This window comes from Calonectris borealis, chromosome 2 (genome assembly GCF_964195595.1).
Source record: "Calonectris borealis chromosome 2, bCalBor7.hap1.2, whole genome shotgun sequence".
In the NCBI taxonomy this organism is placed as follows: domain Eukaryota; kingdom Metazoa; phylum Chordata; class Aves; order Procellariiformes; family Procellariidae; genus Calonectris; species Calonectris borealis.
In genome coordinates, this window is record NC_134313.1 from 168156535 (window position 1) to 168179116 (window position 22582).

The 22582-nt window shown below is 44.6% G+C and overlaps 1 protein-coding gene across 1 annotated transcript in view; it reads right to left on the minus strand.

Moving 5' to 3' along the window:
• OBSCN (obscurin, cytoskeletal calmodulin and titin-interacting RhoGEF) overlaps positions 1-22582 on the minus strand; it is a 192442-nt gene that overhangs the window by 144591 nt on the left and 25269 nt on the right. The window contains 11 exon segments of the mRNA XM_075140878.1: positions 68-334; positions 1478-1753; positions 2579-2854; positions 4033-4308; positions 4993-5268; positions 11414-11689; positions 12382-12657; positions 13361-13636; positions 18719-18994; positions 19331-19606; positions 20163-20438. Coding sequence (XP_074996979.1) covers positions 68-334; positions 1478-1753; positions 2579-2854; positions 4033-4308; positions 4993-5268; positions 11414-11689; positions 12382-12657; positions 13361-13636; positions 18719-18994; positions 19331-19606; positions 20163-20438 — 3027 coding nt within the window.

The following is a 22582-nucleotide window of genomic DNA, read 5'->3' on the forward strand; positions in this document are numbered from 1 at the left end:
TTGTAATGGCTGAGAGCAGAACCCAAGGATCCCTCCACATTGTCACCGTGCAGCTCTAGAGACATACCTTTGGGGGTGATGGTAATACTGCTCTTGTCATCTCTGGACTCGCAGGAGTATTCTCCCTCGTCCTCAGCCCGGATCCCTGTTATTGTCAGTGTTCGCTTGACCCCTTCCTCATGAATCTGGAAACGCTTGCTGGGCTTGATCTGGACTCCGTTCCTGCGCCACACCACCTTCCCTTTGGCATGGCTCACGTCACAGGTCAAAGAGACGCTACCTCCAATCTCAGCATTAACAGCTTCAAGTTTTTTGGCAAACTTCACTGGGATTTCTGAGATACAGAAGAAGAAATAATGATGAGAAAGGAAAAGATAAGAAACCTGTGCTAAGAAAGCGTTTCTGGGCAACTTTAAAAGAAAAAAAAAAAACAAACACAAAACCAAAAACCCAATAGATTTGGGGATCAGGGTAGACAGAAACAAACCAGAAAGGTGGAAATTCAGGGAGATTCCTTTGACATGGAATTTTAACATCATTATCATTCTGTAAAGCAAAAACACTGCCTTTAAACAGGATTGGGTTTTGCCTTCCTTTCTTTCTAATTTCATACCCGATGAGACCATGTGATGTTTTTACACCAGAGCCTGATTTGCCTGACTAAATGTGAAAATTCATATGGATGCACAAGCTCCAGCCACCTTTGTCTCTTCCGTCACTGGAGACACAGCCAATGGAGTCAGAGAAATCCAGGGTGTGACTTCTTTCATCCTGAAGGAGACATTTCAATAGGTCGGATATATCATGACCTATTAGCAGCTGCTCCCCATCAGCAATGACTCCAAAGGGAGCTGAGGGGGTGCATCTCAGCCGCAGACATCTCCAGTGGGAGTGTCTGAAGAGAAAGGAGCAGGCCTTTGCTCTGGGACATCACCCCTCCCACCTCCATCTGTGGACCAGCTGTATTTCATCCTTCTTGGCAATTTATAGCCTTAGCCTTGACTAGGGAACAGCATCCCAGGTGCACCATCCCAGGAACAGAGGAGGATACAATTCGGGTCCTATTTCCCCGTGTGACCAACTCACAAATCTTCTACTCACACAACATCCCTCTGTATCCTCATCAGCTTTGTCACGCTGGTGAGCAGAGTGGGGAAGAGCTAAGGCTCTGCCGTGCCCCAGCTACTGGAGTTAGGAGACACAAACACCGTGATGACAGTGGGGAGCAGACACCAGGAAAAGCACTCATTCTAGGCCTCCTTGTTCCCCTGAGTGGCCAGTAAAGGACAAAAATTGGGTATTTGGAAGCAGGAGAACTTTGCTCGCCCATGGTGGGGCAGCCACAGCAGCAGCAACAGCAATTCAAGCCTTGAGGTTGGAAGAGCGTTAGAGAGAGTTTGGACTTCACCTCCATCCTACCATGAGGGAAACGTAGCTGTTGGGTTGGGACATGACCTGCGCGGTGCTCTCTGCTCACCTTTCACCTGTACTTTGAATTCCTGCTTGTCGCTCTTTGTCTGGCAAGTGTACACGGCAGTGTCTGTGCTCTCAGCCAGGTTGACCGTCAGGGTCCTGGACGCCCCCTCACTCTTGATCTCGTATTTCTTGCTCGCCTTGATTTCTGTTCCATCCTTGAACCACTTGACCGCAGCAGTTTCAGGCGTTACTGAAGTAGTCAGTGTGATGCTTTCATGTTCTTGGACAATGAGAGGCTCTTTCTGGACAACTTTCTTTTCAAATTTAGCCTCTGGTTCTAAGACAGACATTAAAATAGGAAAACTAATAACTTAAATCTCAAATCCTTAACACAGCAATTTTCTATTACTCTCGCTTCATGACTCACAACACCAGCTCATCCATAATCTGTAATAACCCAGGGAATATGGCTGAATATTTGTGGCCGGGTGTAATCTTTTGCTGAGTGGGAAGAAAGAAAATGATCTGTCAGGCAACCCAGAGCTTCTGCTTCGAAGAGAAGCAAAGGAAAGGAAATGCAAATATACATTTTATCTGCTGCCCACAAAAAGCTTGTTTCTCAGAAGTAAAATGACCTGTATAATTATTTCCTCTCCCATTTTTAGGATTTTAGATCTAATTAAGAAGAAATATTAATATGCTAAATGTGAATTGGTGGCCTGTTTTCTTTTCTGCTTGCTCTCTTCCCTTTCTGTTGGCTTCTTCTCTGTCTTGTACAATGCTTTGCCACAAAACTGGGTAGTTTTGGGGCACAAGCAGCAGCACACCAGCTTTTCTTAGTCACCCTTCTCCATAGCTCTATTGCAGCTCTTCAAAACTTCCCACTTCTACTTTCAGCTCCCCACCACTTAAAAGGTTGGGCAACAGGGTGTGCAAAGGAGACAATAAGAAAAACTATACAGCCTTTTCAAAAAAAAAAAAAAAAAGCATTTTCAGCCAGATTTCCCACCTCCACACTGCTACATTAAAAAGGTCAAATTAATGTGGGATGTGGTTCACCGATGTTGCTCCAGGGAAAATGGCAGCTGCACCATGGCCGCTGAGTAGGGAATATCCACTTTTCCTCTAAGCCACACAGAGAGCTGCTTAGGTGAGTCCTCACCGGTTGGTTCCAACTTGAAGGTCATCTTCTGGCCTGCAGCCTCACAGATGTATTCTCCAGCATCTTTCTTCTCCAGCTGCTCTATAACCAGGCGCCGGGTTTTGCCCACAGTTTCTATTTTAAATTTTCTAGAGGAAACGAGCAGTCTTCCCTCCTTGTACCATTTCACTTCGGTTGCATCCTGTGCTACCTCACAGCTGAGGGTGGCACTTTCTGTCAGGACCGCATTCACCTCTTTCTGGACCTTTTCCTGGTTTATAAATGCAGGTTTTGGCTCTGAATGCAGAAAAAGAAGAAAATATTGATTGAGGGATTAAAATGAGATCAGTCTTACAGATTTCTTTGTAGATATTTGGAAAATATTTAGGTTGCCACTTGCCAAAACCGAGTGCCTTCACTGGGCAATATCTATCCTTCCGTGTGACCGAATTGCAATGTGGAAACTAGGGAAGCAAGAGCCTAGGAAAGGAGAGGACCAAAAGGGTCCTTGACATCAATGCTATGGTTGCAAGCCACCATGGAAAAAAACATTTAATTCAAACGTTCCAAAGAACATCTTGTCCTGCATATCACCAAAAGCTCGCAAATTCCTTTTACTTAAGGCCTACAGTGAAACGTCAAGATCACAAATATAGCACTATGGGCTTCTGGAACAGACTTTTCATGGTCTCTGCCACTGTCACAAGCCTGACTTTCAAATGGACAAAGGAAATATGATCTCCCTATAGTGCTCAGGTAGGCCAAGATCATGGCTGGCAAGGTACCCAAGATTGCTGCAAAGTCAACAGTCCCTTTAGCATCACATGCTTAAAGCTGTTTGGGTGCCTTGTGAATCCTGTTCTGGAAGACCAATTGCTGGGGATCTTTCATGACAAAGGGACATTTAGCATCTGGCAGAAGTAGTACGGCATCTCAGAAGGCTGGGATCCCAACAGCACAAATACAGAAAGAGTGCTGAGTTTTCAACCCATCTCGATGAGGGCCGCTGCCGAAATTGCAAATGGCAAAGCATATTTCAGCCTCTCAGTTTTCAGAAATGGGATCGCAAGTCTAAAAAGAAATGGATTTTTGAATGGCTCTTTCCTTTCAAAGAGGTTCAGTGCGCAAGAATCAACCTATGCGATCCCAGAAATGGGAGAGATCTGAATAACACATTGATTATTATTTCTATTATATGTCTATTATATTTATTTATATATATATTTGTATATATTATTTATTACTTTTATATATATAATTATTATACAGACAGACTAAGAATGAGATAGGCCTTTATGCCATGCTGGAGCCAAATATTCCCATTTCTATAAGTCCAGGCAATCAGATACAGAAAATCAGGTGAATCCTACAGGGTGCAATAAAGCCCAGACTATTGCAAATGAGCCATTGTGTAATAGTTATTATAGGTATTATTTTATTATCCTTTACTGTAATTCAGACAAGGTATGTCTCACCTGTGACGTCAAGCTTGAAGGTCAGTTTCTGGCCAGCAGCCTCGCAGGTGTACTCCCCAGCATCTTTCTTCTCCACCTGACCCACCACCAGACGACGCGATTTGCCCTCCGACTCCACCTTGAACTTCTTGCTCGAGGTGATCAGTTTCCCCTCCTTGTACCATTTCACATCGGTCTTCTCCTGGGCCACCTCGCAGCTCAGCGTGGCGTTTTCTGATAGGGCAGCTTTCACCTCCTTCTGCACCTTCTCCTTGTTGATAAATGCGTTCTCTGCTTCTGTGGGTGGGAGAAGAAATTTAAAAATCACAGGTATGTTCATGCTGTCCCAAGTGTCCAAACCCAAAAGAATAATCCTGCTCGTGACAACTTCCACAGCTCTGTCATTTTGGAATGGTCCCACTCACGGCTAAGATGCACTCAGACAGGACATGGACCTCTCTACAGCCTGAGGACAACACGCCAGCCATTTCTCAGCAAAATGAGCCAATGCCTCAAGAGTTTAGCTTCTTCCCATCTCCATGGATCCACAAGAAATTTGACTTTTTGTTCCTTAATGTAATGCACAAATAAGCACCCAATCTCATCTACAACTGGGACTTGGAGGTAAGCCTTGCCCACTCTAGGTACTTCTTGAGCAGACCTATTTTCCTACTTCTTCCAGACCTATTTTCCTACACATCTGGGAGCTGACCCTACCTTTATTCCTATAAAACACAACAGCATATGTAAACTTTATTTTTTTGTTTACTCTGACTTCAGAAAAAAACAAGGACTGCTGAGTGGGATTCATCTCACAGATGAAGACATCTCACAGATGGACACAAGCTGGTTGCCTGATCTCCCTCACTACTCAGTGAAGATCCAGGCTACACGGACCCTGGAGCCCAGAGAGTGATTGATTTTGCTCTGTAGTAAAGGGAAGTCATGGACCACTCTGTGATGAGAACCAGCATCTCCCACCTGTGATGACAAGCTTGAAGGTCAGTTTCTGGCCAGCAGCCTCACAGGTGTACTCCCCAGCATCTTTCTTCTCCACCTGACCCACCACCAGACGACGCGATTTGCCCTCCGACTCCACCTTGAACTTCTTGCTCGAGGTGATCAGTTTCCCCTCCTTGTACCATTTCACATCGGTCTTCTCCTGGGCCACCTCGCAGCTCAGCATGGCGTTTTCTGATAGGGCAGCTTTCACCTCCTTCTGCACCTTCTCCTTGTTTGTAAACACAACTTCTGGCTCTGAAAAGAGAGAGAATTTCAGAGTGTCTCCAAGAAATGATGTTGCGCTACCCTCTTATCATGCCTTACAGATAGCACTGGAAACCAAGCTTCTGACTTGACAATACACATCTAAAGCTATTAGAAGAATATGCAAACTTTTTTGTGGTGAGTTTTTTTGTGTCTTGTTTTGTTTTGGGATTTGTTTTTTTTTAAAGAAGGTTTTTGTTGCTTTGTCAGAAATCACACTTGGTATATTTATGGCAGCAAGGTAGGAGATCATCTGGATCATTCATAAGAGCATTGTATGGCAGGTCCCAGTCAAGGCAAGATACATTTTGATTGAAGTTGAGTGCAAACTAATGAATTCTTACTGGGAGGAACTGTGCCTTACTATGTCACAGCCCCATACTGTTGATTCCTTTTGTTCCCCATAGCTGCGTCTGTCCTATTGGCACTAGGTAAATTTCTTCAGTGCAAAGGGTGCTAAGACCAGGACTTACATGTTCAGGACTGTGTTATCACTTCTCATGCAACCTTGAGAAACAGCCCAGCCCATCTCACATTCTTACATCCAAATGGTGAAATCCTCTTGTTCTCCAGTAGACAGCCGGCTTGCAAGAGCATCAGGAGGCAAGGAGTGAGTCGGAAAGCTGAGTCCTGTCTCCTACTCTACAGCCCCAGGAGGGCAACACATCCATGACTCTTTTCTAGTTGCCATTTACCTGATGCCTTAGAGACCTTAACATATATCAAGCCTTACTGTCATATTCAACCCCCAGGCTGAAGTGAGCTCTTCCAAGAGAAAGAACAAGAGTGCAGACATCAAGCAGACACCCAACTGCTCTCCACCGTGACCTTTCTCCAAAACACACTGAGAATAAGCTGCATTGCAGAATTGTTCTGGTTGTACCAACATGTGGGGATGGAGATGTGCAACCAGTACTTTCCTTTTCACGGCCCTGTTCCTACAGTGATGGGTAGCTCCAAAGTTTTTCAAGGATGGAGCTCCCTGTCTTGAGGATTTTATAGAGTTTTACATAGCAGATATAAAGACAACGCTATTTGTAACTCAGTCCCATTTCTCAATCAGAGCCAAGCCATCTCAATGATGTTCTCCAAAAATTTGCAGCAAAACAGGAAAAACTCTTATAAAATGACTCTTATTTTTCTAAATATTCTAGAAATAGGAAGGATTGGAGAAAGAGTCTTCTCTCACCTGTGACATCAATCCTGAAGGTCAGTTTCTGGCCAGCAGCCTCGCAGGTGTACTCCCCAGCATCTTTCTTCTCCACCTGACCCACCACCAGACGACGCGATTTGCCCTCCGACTCCACCTTGAACTTCTTGCTCGAGGTGATCAGTTTCCCCTCCTTGTACCATTTCACATCGGTCTTCTCCTGGGCCACCTCGCAGCTCAGCGTGATGTTCTCCTTCAGCACTGCATTCACCTCCTTTTGCACTTTGTCTTTGTGTTCAAACACATCATCTGCAAGATTGGAAAGAAGGAAAAATCCAGAAAAAAGCCCGTGAAAATTAAAGCTTTGCCTCCAAGACCATATGGTACTGGGTTTTCAATGGGAGACCACCTGGTAGATTACAGTTTACCTAAAACAACTGTAAAATTAAAAAGACTAATAGAGTCAGAGTTAAGCAAATGCTTGAGGAAGCAGTGGCAGGAACAGCTTGCTTCCAGACAGCACGGTTTCTGGCTGCTGCTCATTTGGGCAGCAAGAACTGCCATGCCTGACCTTTAGGCTTACATCAGCTTTCCTACACACACTCTGTATGGTCACCCTCTGCAGGCCAAGCAGGATGGGATCTCTTGGGGAAGCAGGGCATGTTGTGTTCGCTCACAGAAAAGACTGGGCTGCATATTCACAGTAAACAGGACATATTCCAGGCAGGATCCTTCATTTGCCAGCACTGTCCCCATATTTGGGTCCAAGCAATTTTCAGGAAAAAAAACAATAAGGGTTATGAAATAGATACATAACAACTGGAGTACCTTCACAAAGATTTATATGGAGTTGTGTCCTTATGGAACAGCATCACTTCCCAGATATGTTCTGCAGAACATGTGCTACTAATAGTACAAAATCACAGTCATGAAATAATTTATTAGGAGTGATCTCTGGAGGTCATCCAGTCCCACTTCCCCATTCACAGCAGATAAAATTACACTGAGTTACTCAGGGCCATGTCCCACTGAGATCTGAATATCTCCAGTGAGGAAGATCCCACAAGCTCAAGGCTCCTGTTCCAGACCTTGACCACCCTCATGGTGCAATTTTTTCCTAATATCTTTTCAGAACCTCCCATGTTCTAACTTGTATACCTTGCCTCTTCTCCTATCACCATGCATCTTTGAGAAGAACGTGGAGCTGTGGACTCTATATCCTCCCATTAGATAGTTGCAGGCTGCAATAAAAGCTCCCTTGCACCTTCTCTTCTGCAGCTGGAACAAATATGACACATGCTCCAGCCCCTTAATCATCTTGGTTGCCTCCGCTGGAGCTGTGCCAGTAGCATCTTGGATTTCCAGATATAATAGCTGTCAAATTCTCCAATCAGGCAGACATTGAATTAAGAACAGTAATTTGATTTTAGGCTTGGTTTTGGTAAATTCCAAGAACATCATTTTAGAAGCCAGGCATGGGAAATAACCTTGGATATAGGGATTGTAAGATGATCTTCTCTAAAGCAAATAGAGGAATTAACAAAAATATCTCTGTAATACACTTATTTGGAACTAGCAAACTTGTATGAATTATGAGAACTGATTAAGGAAGAAAAGATGAACAATTTGTTCAAGACTTAATGTGGGACCTGGTATCTTCACACTACAGCGTTCAGAATCTACATCTTACCCAGCGGAAAAGCAGGAAGGAAAAGATCAGCAAGGCCAGCTAAAAAAATATGTAACTGCCCTTCAAAATCCTTTAAAAGGCAAAGCACAAATAAGAAATGGAAAAACGGACAAGTCTGCTGGAAAACTGTGTCTTTGGGGTCAGGAACTGTAGTAATAAAGCAAGATTTGCCAAAAGTCAGGCTTTTGGCAACCTCCAAGCTCATGAAGGAGGTTGACACTTAGCAAGGGATACTCCAGCACCAGAAATATATGTAAACAAGAGAAGAAGTGGGGCCATGATGCAAATAGGTGTGGGTTTCATGTTTCAGAGTTCTTCATATCACACTTCTGAGCAAAACAAGCCAATGCTCCTGGAAAATGTTCTCCTACAGGCTAATTTGTTCATCTGGGCTCTTACCCTCACTCTAGGTAGATGTTTTGCCATTCAATACAACGCAATGGAGGTTACACAAGGAGGCTGAGTGAGGGACTCCTAAGCTCACATATTATGTCCCATCCCGGGCAAATCTCTTCAGTGAGAGCTTTCAGTTGCTTGAATTTCCCTCAGGGGAATAGTACTTCTTACACAAAGTCTAGTGGGTACTCCTGCTCAGTTGTATCTTTAATCAACAGCAAGATGGAAAAAAACGGTCGTCTAGGGTTAAAGCACAGAGAGTCAGAAGATCCATTTTCCAGTTCTGGTTCTACAGCATATTTCCTCGGTCGTCTTGAAGGAGAACCCAAATGGGTCCCACCATTTCTGCCTTTAAAGTGACCAGTAAATCTCTCTGTGGAAAGAGGGAACCTATTCTTCTCTGTTCTCCTTTCTTGTATTTACCCATTTGCAAAATCTGAGTAATGGCCTCTCTTCAGCAGCAATGGGTTTGGGCAACACTCATCTATATCTTGCAGACAAAATGCCTGTCCACCCTTCCACGGTAGCCAAGTACCTCAAAGCCTGCGATATTAAAAACACCTCAATGAGGTAGGACACTCTTCTTATCCCTGTTTACGGGAAGGATGTGAGATGCAGAGAAGGTTGGTGATAGTGAGGTCCCCCCCACGTCAACCTGCAAAGGACAGTTCTATTTCCCAAAAAAGTGAACCCCCAGTGTCCAAGCCATGGGACTTTCCCTCATTAATATGACTGTTTCTCAGAAGCCCTAAAAGCAGGTCAATCTTTGGGGTTTCATCCCAAAGTCTCATGCAACCCTCCATTATTGCTGTCAACAGCTTTCCTCGCTCAGAGACAGGCTTGGGCTAAGTTGCAAGCACAAAGAAATGCTGAGAGCACGTCAGTGCCTTGTTGCATCCAGCAGAGGATAAAGATCTCCTGGTCCCAGATGAGAAGATCTTTCCACAAGAAGCTAAGAGGAGCTCCTCCTTCAAACAGTGTGATAAGTTCCTTTCTTAATTTCTGCCTTTCACAGTTTCATTTATAATCTGCTACAATTTTTCCAACAGCTCCTGCTATCAAAGGCATTCATTGTTTGAAATAAAATAACGATCTCGGTCTTACCCTGTACTATTCCTACAACCTGCATTAGAGTTATAGAAAAAAGTCACATAACTGAGCCATGGAATAAGTATTACCATAGTTTTTCTGGCACAAAGGAGAGTTGCCAAACACAAAGGAGAATGAGGCAGATTTGTCTCCAATTCCCTTGGAGGGTCACTCCCCAGCAATGTATACCTCTGAACGCAGACATGGCAGAGCAAGCAGAATGAAACCCAAAAAGCTTGTGTGCTGGTTTTGGCTGGGATAGAGTTCATTTTCTTCACAGTAGCCAGTATGGGGCTGTGTTTTGGATTTGTGCTGAAACCAGTGCTGATAACACAGGGATGTTTTTGTTACTGCTGAGCAGTGCTTACACAGAGTCAAGGCCTTTTCTGCTCCTCACGTCACCTCACACCAGTGAGGAGGCTGGGGGTGCACAAGAAGTTGGGAGGGGACACAGCCAGGACAGCTGACTCCAACTGACCAAAGGGATATTCCATACAATATGACGTCATGCTCAGCAATAAAGCTGGGGGCAAGGTTGGCCGGAGGGCCCCTGCTCAGGGACTGGCTGGGCGTCGGTTGGTTGGTGGTGAGCAATTGTTTTCATTTGCATCACTTGTCTTTTTTGGGTTTTATTTCCCTCTTTTTGTTATTTTCCTTTTCATTACAATTATTTTTATTATTATTATTATTATTATTATTCAATTATTAAATTCTTCTTATCTCAACCCACAAGTTTTCTCACTTTTACCCTTCCAATTCTCTTCCCCCATCCTGCTGGGGAGGGGAGTGAGTGAGCGGCTGTGCGGTGCTTAGTTGCTGGCGGGGGTTAAACCACAACAGCTTGTACCTCAGCAAGACCCACAACCGGCAGTCGCATGAATCTCAATGCTGTAATATCCTGCTTTTCTCAGGCCACATTGGGAGGTGGCCAGCCACAAACCACATCCAGTGTGGAAGATACATAACCACATTCATAGCTGGGTCCAAAATAAAAAGCTCAGAGGTGAGACTGGTGCACCAGGCTGCGTAGATGCACTCAATTCTGAATAGACATGGTTAGATTCTAGCGTTGGGTGAATCCATTGAAAGAAAGAAAAGGCAAATCTTTGCACCGAATCCAATTGTATTGTCCCACATCACTTCCTGGGATGTGCTTTTAATTCCATGCATCTTTAAGGTTTTCGTCTGGTCCACAATCAGAAAAGAAACACCTACATCAAATTTAGGTATTCTTCCCTCATAACCCTTTCAAGCAAGACAGAAGCAAGGAAGATGAGAGAGGAAGTACTGGGTAATATTTTCCACAGAAATAACTAGCAGCAAGGACAGAAATGTATGCATTGATGATTCACCAGCATATACAAACTACTGGATACCAATCTGATTCACACTCGAAATCGTATGTGTTGTGCAATTCCTCATGAAGTTATATTGGCAAATTCTCTCAGCAAAGCCATGTCTTGCAGAGATGTGGCAGAAAAAATCTGTCCCAGCAGAGATGGAAATTACAGATCCTTAGAGTGGAATACAGACTCCTAAAGAGTGGAAGGATTGTTGTATGTTTGTCTTGTTCTTACATCCTTTTTCTTAATAACCATTCCTGGTCAAAATCAGGGAAAGAATACTAACCTAAGTGGACTTCTATCTTTCACAAAGCATCTAAACACACGCCCTTTATACTGACCTTTCAGAATAACCACTTCACTTCTGTTGCAGACCCATATAGACCAAGGCTGGAAGTAAATCGATGTCACTAGGAAACTTTCTTTATAGCTACAGCAAAAAAAAAATGTAATCAGATAATCCCTCACCTGTGACGTCAAGCTTGAAGGTCAGTTTCTGGCCAGCAGCCTCGCAGGTGTACTCCCCAGCATCTTTCTTCTCCACCTGACCCACCACCAGATGACGCGATTTGCCCTCCGACTCCACCTTGAACTTCTTGCTCGAGGTGATCAGTTTCCCCTCCTTGTACCATTTCACATCGGTCTTCTCCTGGGCCACCTCGCAGCTCAGCCTGGTGTTTTCTGATAGGGCAGCTTTCACCTCCTTCTGCACCTTCTCCTTGTTGATAAATGCGTCCTCTGCTTCTGTGGGTGGGAGAAGAAATTTAAAAATCACAGGTATGTTCATGCTGTCCCAAGTGTCCAAACCCAAAAGAATAATCCTGCTCATGACAACTTCCACAGCTCTGTCATTTTGGAATGGTCCCACTCACGGCTAAGATGCACTCAGACAGGACATGGACCTCTGTACAGCCTGAGGACAACACGCCAGCCATTTCTCAGCAAAATGAGCCAATGCCCCAGGAGTTTAGCTTCTTCCCATCTCCATGGATCCACAAGAAATCTGACTTTTTGTTCCTTAATGTAATGCACATGTAAGAACTCAATCTCTTCTGCCACTGCAACTCCAGTGTAAGCTTTGTCCACTCTAGGTATTTCTTGAGCATGATTCCAGACCTATTTTCCTACACATCTGGGAGTTGACCCTACCTTTATTCCTATAAAACACAACAGCATATGTAAACTTCCTTAATTTTTCTTTACTCTAAAATTAGAAAACAACAAGGACCGCTGAGTGGGGTTCATCTCACAGATGAAGACAATTAGCTATAGGCATCTGTGTGACAGTGGATGGACACAAGCTGGTTGCCTGATCTCCCTCACTACTCAGTGAAGATCCAGGCTACACGGACCCTGGAGCCCAGAGAGTGATTGATTTTGCTCTGTAGTAAAGGGAAGTCATGGACCACTCTGTGATGAGAACCAACATCTCCCACCTGTGATGACAAGCTTGAAGGTCAGTTTCTGTCCAGCAGCCTCGCAGGTGTACTCCCCAGCATCTTTCTTCTCCACCTGACCCACCACCAGACGACGCGATTTGCCCTCCGACTCCACCTTGAACTTCTTGCTCGAGGTGATCAGTTTCCCCTCCTTGTACCATTTCACATCGGTCTTCTCCTGGGCCACCTCGCAGCTCAGCGTGGTGTTTTCTGATAGGGCAGCTTTCACCTCCTTCTGCACCTTCTCCTTGTTGATAAATGCGTCCTCTGCTTCTGTGGGTGGGAAAAGAAATTTAAAAATCACAAGTATGTTCATGCTGTCCCAAGTGTCCAAGCCCAAATGAAAAATCCTGCTCATGACAACTGCCACAGCTCTGTCATTTTGGAATGGTCCCACTCACAGCTAAGATGCACTCAGACAGGACATGGACCTCTGTACAGCCTGAGGACAACACGCCAGCCATTTCTCAGCAAAATGAGCCAATGCCTCAAGAGTTTAGCTTCTTCCCATCTCCATGGATCCACAAGAAATTTGATTTTTTTTCCTTAATGTAATGCACAAATAAGCACCCAATCTCATCTACAACTGGGACCTGGAGGTAAGCCTTGCCCACTCTAGGTACTTCTTGAGCAGACCTATTTTCCTACTTCTTCCAGACCTATTTTCCTACACATCTGGGAGCTGACCCTACCCTTATTCCTATAAATCACAACAGCATATGTAAACTTTATTTTTTGTTTACTCTGACTTCAGAAAACAACAAGGACCGCTGAGTGGGATTCATCTCACAGATGAAGACAACTAGCTATAGGCATCTGTGTGACAGTGGATGGACACAAGCTGGTTGCCTGATCTCCCTCACTACTCAGTGAAGATCCAGGCTACACGGACCCTGGAGCCCAGAGAGTGATTGATTTTGCTCTGTAGTAAAGGGAAGTCATGGACCACTCTGTGATGAGAACCAGCATCTCCCACCTGTGACGACAAGCTTGAAGGTCAGTTTCTGGCCAGCAGCCTCGCAGGTGTACTCCCCAGCATCTTTCTTCTCCACCTGACCCACCACCAGACGACGCGATTTGCCCTCCGACTCCACCTTGAACTTCTTGCTCGAGGTGATCACTTTCCCCTCCTTGTACCATTTCACATCGGTCTTCTCCTGGGCCACCTCGCAGCTCAGCGTGGTGTTTTCTGATAGGGCAGCTTTCACCTCCTTCTGCACCTTCTCTTTGTTGATAAATGCATCTTCTGCCTCTGAAATAGGGAAATATTAGGGAAAATATACATAAGATATAAATAGCTTGTGATAAGAAGATATTACATGTATTTTGTGTAGGTGTTCTACAGGATCATTTCTCGTAACTAACATTGCTTTGCAGTTCTTTTTATCATATAGAACAACGCATCCTCAAAACAGTTCATCCAATTATCGTACCTCTCTGACTGGTGTTCACAAACAGCTTGACCGCCTCATTTTTAAATTTCTTTTAATGAAGGCAAAGATAACTTTACCCCTTTGTGTCTTTATGATATTTCTACACCCCACATTTGGAACTAGCCAAATATAGCACAATTGTGAGTTGTCACCTTCACTACCACCTTATTTACAGGAATTTATCAGCATCTTGGTATTTTAGATTAAGACTGGGTGTTGTTCAGAAAATATCTTGTAACTCAATCCCAAAGAAATGACGAAGATATAGTTCTTAATATGGAAAAGTATTTGGCCTAGATTATACATAAAACTGACGTATAAACTTTGAAGTATACTTTTCTTTCCTCGGAAATCTCTATTTTTTCAGAAAACTGCACGTAAGGAATCTTCTCTTATTACTTAACACAAGCAACAAGAATGAAGTGTTTAAAATCACTTTCTTCCACAGTACCACTTAGAGCGTCCATCTCAACAAGTGGAATTGGTATCAAAAGGATATCGTGTGCAATTAGTAGTTAGTTAGGTATATGCATTGAAAAGATTCAATTCAAGTCACCTTGCTAAGTAGAACCGACTGATAAATTGCATCTTTTACCAAATACTTTAATGATTGTTTTACCTGGTTCTCCTTTTACCAACAACTGGTGTGGTCAGTGTTAGCTTTTATATTAGTGTATGTTTGAGATGTGGGAGGAGAAATAGAACCTAAATAAATGGGCTGCCACATTTTTTCCACTGATTTACCCTAAGAAATAACTGCACAAAAAGTGTAAAATATTTCTGGTATGCCTACATGATGGACACCACATTGCAACAACTGTCCAGCATTTAGCATAGGCCTGTGCCTCTTTGGGTCCCAGGTACGTACTTGAATCATAGAATCATTAAGGTTGGAAAAGCCCTCTAAGGTCATCGAGTCCAACCATCAACCCAACACCACCATGCCCACTACACCATGTCCCTAAGGGCCTCATCTACACGTCTTTTAAATACTTCCAGGGATGGGGACTCCACCACTTCCCTGGGCAGCCTGTTCCAAGGCCTGACCACTCTTTCAGGAAAGAAATTTCTCCTCATGTCCAATCTAAACCTCCCTTGGTGCAACTTGAGGCCATTTCCTCTCATCCTATCGCTGTTACTTGGCAGAAGAGACCAACACCCACCTCGCTACAACCTCCTTCCAGGTAGTTGTAGAGCGCGATGAGGTCTCCCCTCAGCCTCCTCTTCTCCACACTAAACACCCCCAGTTCCCTCAGCCGCTCCTCATCAGACTTGTGCTCCAGGCCCTTCACCAGCTTCGTTGCCCTCCTCTGGACACGCTCCAGCACCTCCATGTCCTTCTTGTAGTGAGGGGCCCAAAACTGAACACAGGATTCGAGGTGCGGCCTCACCAGTGCCCAGTACAGGGGCACGATCACCTCCCTGCTCCTGCTGGCCACACTAGTTCTGATACAGGCCAGGATGCCGTTGGCCTTCTTGGCCACCTGGGCACACTGCCGGCTCATGTTCAGCCGGCTGTCGACCAGCACCCCCAGGTCCTTTTCCTCTGGGCAGCTTTCCAGCCACTCTTCCCCAAGCCTGTAGCGTTGAAGCTACATTGAAGCATTGAAGTCCACAATTTCACTGCTACAGAAGCACAAGCTCCAAAGATAAATGCTGGACTAGCAAGTGTATGGGGTTGCCATTGCCCTTCAGTTGCAGTGCAAGCATGGAAGATAATTCATCCACCTAGCTTCAGGCACCCGCGTTACCTGGTTAAGGTGACCTAGGAGGGTCTTGGTTCTCCCTGGCAGACATGGTGAACCCCTTCTGTAACCTGCGCTACCGCCTTCCTCCCCCCAGTCACTCTCTGCAGCCTTCTAGTGCCATCCTTTACTCCTCCTTGATGACTTTCTCCTCTGCGTACCGCCTCTGTCACGTCTGTAATCGAGAGGCAGCACCTGCCTGGGGGGGTAAGGAGTACGGGCAAGTTCAGGTCAAGTTCCTACACTGCTGACCATGGCACTACATGCAATCCTGGGAGCCACATCATAGGCTTGCCATCAATATTGCACAGTCCGTGGAAAGAGAGAGGTCCTGCAGGGAGCAAGCCAAAGCAGGAACCCAGCTTATATGCTCTAAATTTGAGCATATAATATAATTTGCTCTTCACATTTCAACTTCCGTCTACAATTTGGACTGTGAATATGCAGGCTGCACTAAACAAATGTGTTACAAACCAGGCTGCGCTGATGGGTGCTGTATTTAAAATTTCAAGTTAGCAGAGCAGGAATATTCCAGATGGGTTACTCACTTGTCCTCTGCATTCTTGCCCTTTAATATAAACCATTTTTATAGTCATAGGAAATGTGACTAAAACTTTCAATCAGCTTACAAAGCGATTTACGCTAGCCAGTAATTTGCCTTAGAAACTTATTTTAAACTTAAACAAGTATTCAGTGCAGATGACATTTCCAACCTCAGCTGAAACTGGTTGGTGAAGTTCCACTGAAACTGAGGAAAACCATTTTCAGGACATGGAGCTTTCACCAACTTCAAATAAGGATTTCACTGCATACCATGAATCTTGAAATAATGAGATTTCAAAATCAGCTCTTTTGGCTACACGTCTAGCCCAGACCCAAGGTGTGCAGCACCTGCTTCTTTTTATATTAAGCCAAAAGCTATAGCTGCATCCCAATACTCAACAGTGAGCATCTAACCTTCAAGCTGTCCTTAAATAGGGAAGGTTTTGTGCTACCAGTGGAGCCCTGGAGTACAGGAACCCTGAAAAGCTTTCTGAGTGCAATGGTAACAGGATAAATTAAGACCCACAAAGCCACTGCACTTTGGGATAATCTAGCAAGATGAGGATTTCTGCAGCAAAAGAGCCAACCACTCAGAGTACTCATAATCCCTCCTGACTTTCACACTAGATCATTTTCCAGTGAGTGCTGGACTTGCATGTCATGTTACAGTCGTACACATGAGAAATACAGCAACGGTAGCTAGGCAAGCACTCTCCACTTACGACAGAGGGGGAAAGGTGTTACATTACCCTCTGCAGCCGTGAAGTCATCCGGTTTGAAAGAGAACAGAAAACCTTTGGTTTCTGAGGCAGACAGCTAAGAATAGCCCTCAGCTAGAGAAATTCAAGTGTAAAAGCACTAAATTTCTGTGTTTTCTGACCACGCCTCTGCAGTGATGTATGAGCTGGTTTCAGCAGCTGAGCATGAGCGTGGTTTATACCAATGGTCTTTCTATCAATGTCCATCTTGCATTTTCTCTGAAAGATATCTCAAATCTAGCCTTACTGTAACCCATCCTTCACTGAAACTGCCAGTTCCCTGAGCCCAATGCATGAGCTACACAATTTATGAAGAAAAGCCAAAGTGCCCCAACTCACACCCTGTGTATCCCACGCAGAGTGGGCACACAACAGCTGATGGCTTGCAATATATGCTACGGGGAGCAGCAAAGCTTTATGCTATAGCAGCAGTTGCACATTGCACATAGAAGATGGAGGGAGCAGGATGCCCCAAGACAGCGGGAGAGCAGTAAAGGCTGCAACCTTTACAAGGGAACGGCACTCGAGCTATGCCCTGCAAGGACTTCATGTCTCCAGCGTGGCTGCAAGCAGGAAAGTCAATAGACTCCCAATGCAGTTGCTCTTCTATATAGCTGATAAAATGCCAGACCTCTACCAGCATTGCGGTCCCAGTGTGTTTGATGCCATAAGAAAGCAGAGGAGAAAATAGATTCCCCCTTCTGATCAGCTCAGAATATGAGACAAGAACTGTAACGCTAACAGAGAGGCATTTGGCTGCAAAGACAGCAGAGTGTTATGAATATGAAAAAAACCCCAAATCCTTTCTTATCATCCAATTCAGAAATGATCACTCAGAACGTAGCTGACATGTCCGTGGTTGCCTGGAGCCTGAGATAAAATTTACTGGACCTCTTGCAAAATACACTGAGACCAAAGAAATCTCCAGTGTAGTCAGAGTGAAAGAACAACCTCAGTATTAAATCCTCAGACTCCAAATCATGTTGTTAAGGAGGAAAATGCAAATACAAATAAACTTCCTGGACTCATGGCTGGTCATTAGAAATGTAGAAATTGCAATGAACAGTGATCACCTTTGGATTCAGCAGGTTGCAGATATGTGCAGTGCAGCTGATACAAATTTTTTAGGACAATACACTACCATCAACTCCCAAACATTCTCAATGCAGCCACAATAAAGTAGGGATCTTGTAAATGTTACGTTAAATATCGCTTTGTGGATAAGTATTTGCACCACTGCTCATAGCTTTACAAATCACAGTTGGGTATCCAACGACAGATGGAAGAAGTGGGAGGGGAAGAGCTGGATGAAAGGTTGCTGATTAGAAATCATAACTGAAGTTGCACATATCTGTATCCATTTCTGTTCATCATCCACCAAAGTTTCATGGTGCATGGAGTTATGAGGCTGTGCTCACATATGTGTTTGCACAGCCAGACTATGCCAATTGAATAATTGAAGCAATTCTCTGTTTTGGGAGAGAGGACATTGTGTAGAGAAAAGATGAAACAAAGAGGGAGGAAAACAGTGACTTTCATGGATGAATAGCAATAACTAGAGGAGGAATACCAATACTGGTGATCACATTGGAAGAGGTCCTTCAGCACAGTGGTTGCTAACGAAAACTCTTGATTCACTATCTGAGACTAAGAAGATGTACAGGGACTTGAGGAGCTGATATCACGATACCTACATGCAACCAGTAGATCTGCCCAGTCCTACACAACCTCACTAAAATGGTAGCTTAGACCAACATCAGAAAGTACTTTAACAGCATTTCTAATATTTTGACAGAGAAAAAAAAAGGAGAAAACAACCAGACACAAAGAAAAGGCAATGAAATACGTCTCCCACCTGTGACGACAAGCTTGAAGGTCAGTTTCTGGCCAGCAGCCTCGCAGGTGTACTCCCCAGCATCTTTCTTCTCCACCTGACCCACCACCAGACGACGCGATTTGCCCTCCGACTCCACCTTGAACTTCTTGCTCGAGGTGATCACTTTCCCCTCCTTGTACCATTTCACATCGGTCTTCTCCTGGGCCACCTCGCAGCTCAGCGTGGTGTTTTCTGATAGGGCAGCTTTCACCTCCTTCTGCACCTTCTCCTTGTTGATAAATGCGTCCTCTGCTTCTGTAAGGTGGGAGAAGAAATTTAAAAATCACAGGTATGTTCATGCTGTCCAAAATGTTCACAACCAAATGCAAAATCCTGCTTACAAGACCTTCCCACAGCTCTGTCATTTTGGAATGGTCCCACTCACTGCTAAGATGCACTCAGACAGGACATGGACCTCTGTACAGCCTGAGGACAACATGCCAGACATTTCTGAGCAGAAAGATCCAATCTCCCTCACTACTCAATGAAGATCCAGGCTACACGGACCCTGGAGCCCAGAGAGTGATTGATTTTGCTCTGTAGTAAAGGGAAGTCATGGACCACTCTGTGATGAGAACCAGCATCTCCCACCTGTGACGACAAGCTTGAAGGTCAGTTTCTGGCCAGCAGCCTCGCAGGTGTACTCCCCAGCATCTTTCTTCTCCACCTGACCCACCACCAGACGACGCGATTTGCCCTCCGACTCCACCTTGAACTTCTTGCTCGAGGTGATCAGTTTCCCCTCCTTGTACCATTTCACATCGGTCTTCTCCTGGGCCACCTCGCAGCTCAGCGTGGCGTTTTCTGATAGGGCAGCTTTCACCTCTTTCTTGACCTTGTCCTTGTTTATAAACACAACTTCTGGCTCTGCAAAGAGAGAGATACGTTAGTCAGCCTGCCTGCAAGAGGATCAGGAGGCAGGGAGTGAGTTGGAAAGCTGAATCCATTCTACCACTCTACAGCCCCAACAGGGCAACGCATCTGGAATGAGCCTCCATGTCACCTTCCTTCCCTTGTTGCCATTTACCTGATGCCTTAGAGACCTTAACATATATCAAGCCTTACTGTCATAATTCTCCCCTCAGGCTGAAACAAGCTCTTCCAAGAGAAAAAAAAAAGAGTGCAGACATTGGGCAGACACCCTACCACTCTCCACCATGACCCTGCTCTGAAATGGACTGACAGCTGTGTTGCGGGGTTGTTCTGGTTGTACCAACGTGTTGGGAAGGAGAGGTGCAATCAATACTTTCCTTTTCACAGCCTGTTCCTACAGAGAGGGGTAGCTCCCAAAGGTTTGCAAGGGTGGAGGTCCTTGTCTTAAGGATTTTATAATGTTTTATATAGCAGATATGTAATAGTTATAATATTCATTTTTCTAAATATCCCAGAAATAGGAAGGCTGGGCCAAAGAATCTTCTCCCACCTGTGACATCAATCCTGAAGGTCAGTTTCTGGCCAGCAGCCTCGCAGGTGTACTCCCCAGCATCTTTCTTCTCCACCTGACCCACCACCAGACGACGCGATTTGCCCTCCGACTCCACCTTGAACTTCTTGCTCGAGGTGATCAGTTTCCCCTCCTTGTACCATTTCACATCGGTCTTCTCCTGGGCCACCTCGCAGCTCAGCGTGGCGTTTTCTGATAGGGCAGCCTTCACTTCCTTTTGTACCTTGTCCTTGTTTGTAAACACGTCTTCTGTCTCTGTAAGAAAGCCACGATAGTCACACACAGCTTTTTGCAATTGTCTTCTCCAGTGTTTAATCAAGTTCCCCCTATTTCACTATACTTGCCCCTGACAGTATCATGGTGGCCCATTAAGACAAGAAAGCACCTTCATCTCTATTTTGCTGATAGGAGGTGAGTAGGGCTATGGGAATTCTGGGATAAAGTTAAAAAAGATAATTTGAGCACAGATTTGAACCTGGGACTTAAAGCATCAACATGCACTGCCTGAACCTTCTTCCCTCTTCTCTCTTTTCCTCTTGCTATGTCTCTCCAAGCTTCCAGCGAATCCGAAGGGAACAGTCCTCCTATCTTCATATCCAGGAATCATTGCTGTTTTTCTGCCTATTTGGGCCACTCAGATTCAGTCATTCTCCATCCAATCAGAGCTCTTCAAACACCTCCCCCTTCCCTTTTATCTACCCCTGCACCTCTGTTATGGCCTCGCACTGTGATTCTGTAGGAGTTTTTCTGCAGACACACCAGCTAATTGTGAGAGGTGCAGAAGTTATCATCCTTGCCCATCATTTTTTTGTGGTTACAACTAGTCATGGATGCAAAGGCTTGTATATAAAATGTTGATATGATGGTTGGCTGAAAATCAAGTCCCATGGCTGAAATATTTCACCCCAGAGAGGTTGTGAGATGATCCTCTGAATGTAAGATACTACCCAAAATTGCATATTCCTTTGTCTTTGGCGTTTTGAGCATTTTCTCACCTCTGACTTTAACTTGGAATGTTGTTCTGTCATCCTTCGTTTCACAGGTGTAGCTCCCTTGGTCTTGCTGTGTCACCTTCTTGATGATGAGCTTGCGGTGTGTCCCCTGGGAGATGACTGTTGTCCTCTGGTCCTGCTTCACCTCAGTCTGATCCTTCTTCCATACCACGGCTCCGCTCGCAGCTGACACCTCACACACCAGCTCAAGGTTTTCAGAAGGACTGACTGATATTTCTGGAGTTGTTTTGGGCTTGTTGACAAAATTAACAGCTTCATCTGAAGAGAAAAAGAGAAAGCAGTTTATGCCTTGGCTCAGGCTTATCAGCACAATGTTAAGACACAGTAATGACTGATCGTTATTTCATTGCTAGTCACACTTGGGTGATCAAGTCTCTGGGGGTGTAAATGTACATATGTGTGCATGGTACTATTGCAATGTAACTATGACAGAGCGTTAACAGTTATGGCAATAAACTGTGGTTATGAGTCAGAAAAGACCCTCCTGAGAAGCAGCAGCGTTATCTCTACCGGGGAACTCATTGTCCAAGTTTTAAACCATCCAGAGAGTCAGTACATAATGATCTCGGGGAGCTGGGTATTGATGAATCCTTTATACTATATCAGCCTACTAAGTCCACACTCTGGCATTAATACTAGCCTTACTAAGTTCTAGATAGATGTGGATCTATGCCTATTTGGATTCATAACCAAAATCCACCTAACTGATACGCATCCATTTCCTGTCCCCCTTTCAGAAGTTAAGCGTGAAAGCTCTTACAGAGCACAGACGCGGAGGTTTCTATCACCAGAGTTGTATGTGCACAGAGCCATGAGCAGAACCTGGCCCAACATCAAGAGACCATAAAGCCTGATGTGTCAACAGCTCCTGTCTCATCACACACATGAATGTTGATGCGTGGCTTTCTGTCAGATGGTGCAAACTCCTTCTCTGATCTTCAGATAATTGCTCTCATTTACAGTGCAATCACGTTCATCTCTCCTACATCCTTCTGGATCTTTTAAATCAAGCTAAGATGCCCTCAAGTTGCTGACACTTCAATCACCACTACTTGTTTCTGATTTCAAGCAAGCTCTAGGGAATATGTATTGATGCCTGAGTCCACAACAGCTTTGAAAAGATCTAAGAAGTCTCAGAAAATCTTGTTAGACGTGATGAGGAGCCTTCTTTTACATGTTTCTGAACCCATTCCTACAGCCCCATGTTCACAATATCAGTCCCACTGGACTAATTCTTCCCCAGACCAGATCAGGATACATATGGGATAATCTCATTGATAAGATATTCTCCAACTTCAAGAGGTCTAAGTTAATATATGAACCAATAGTGTCACATCTTTCTGCTGAAACTGATCTTCACAGCAGAGAACTCACAACTGCTCACAA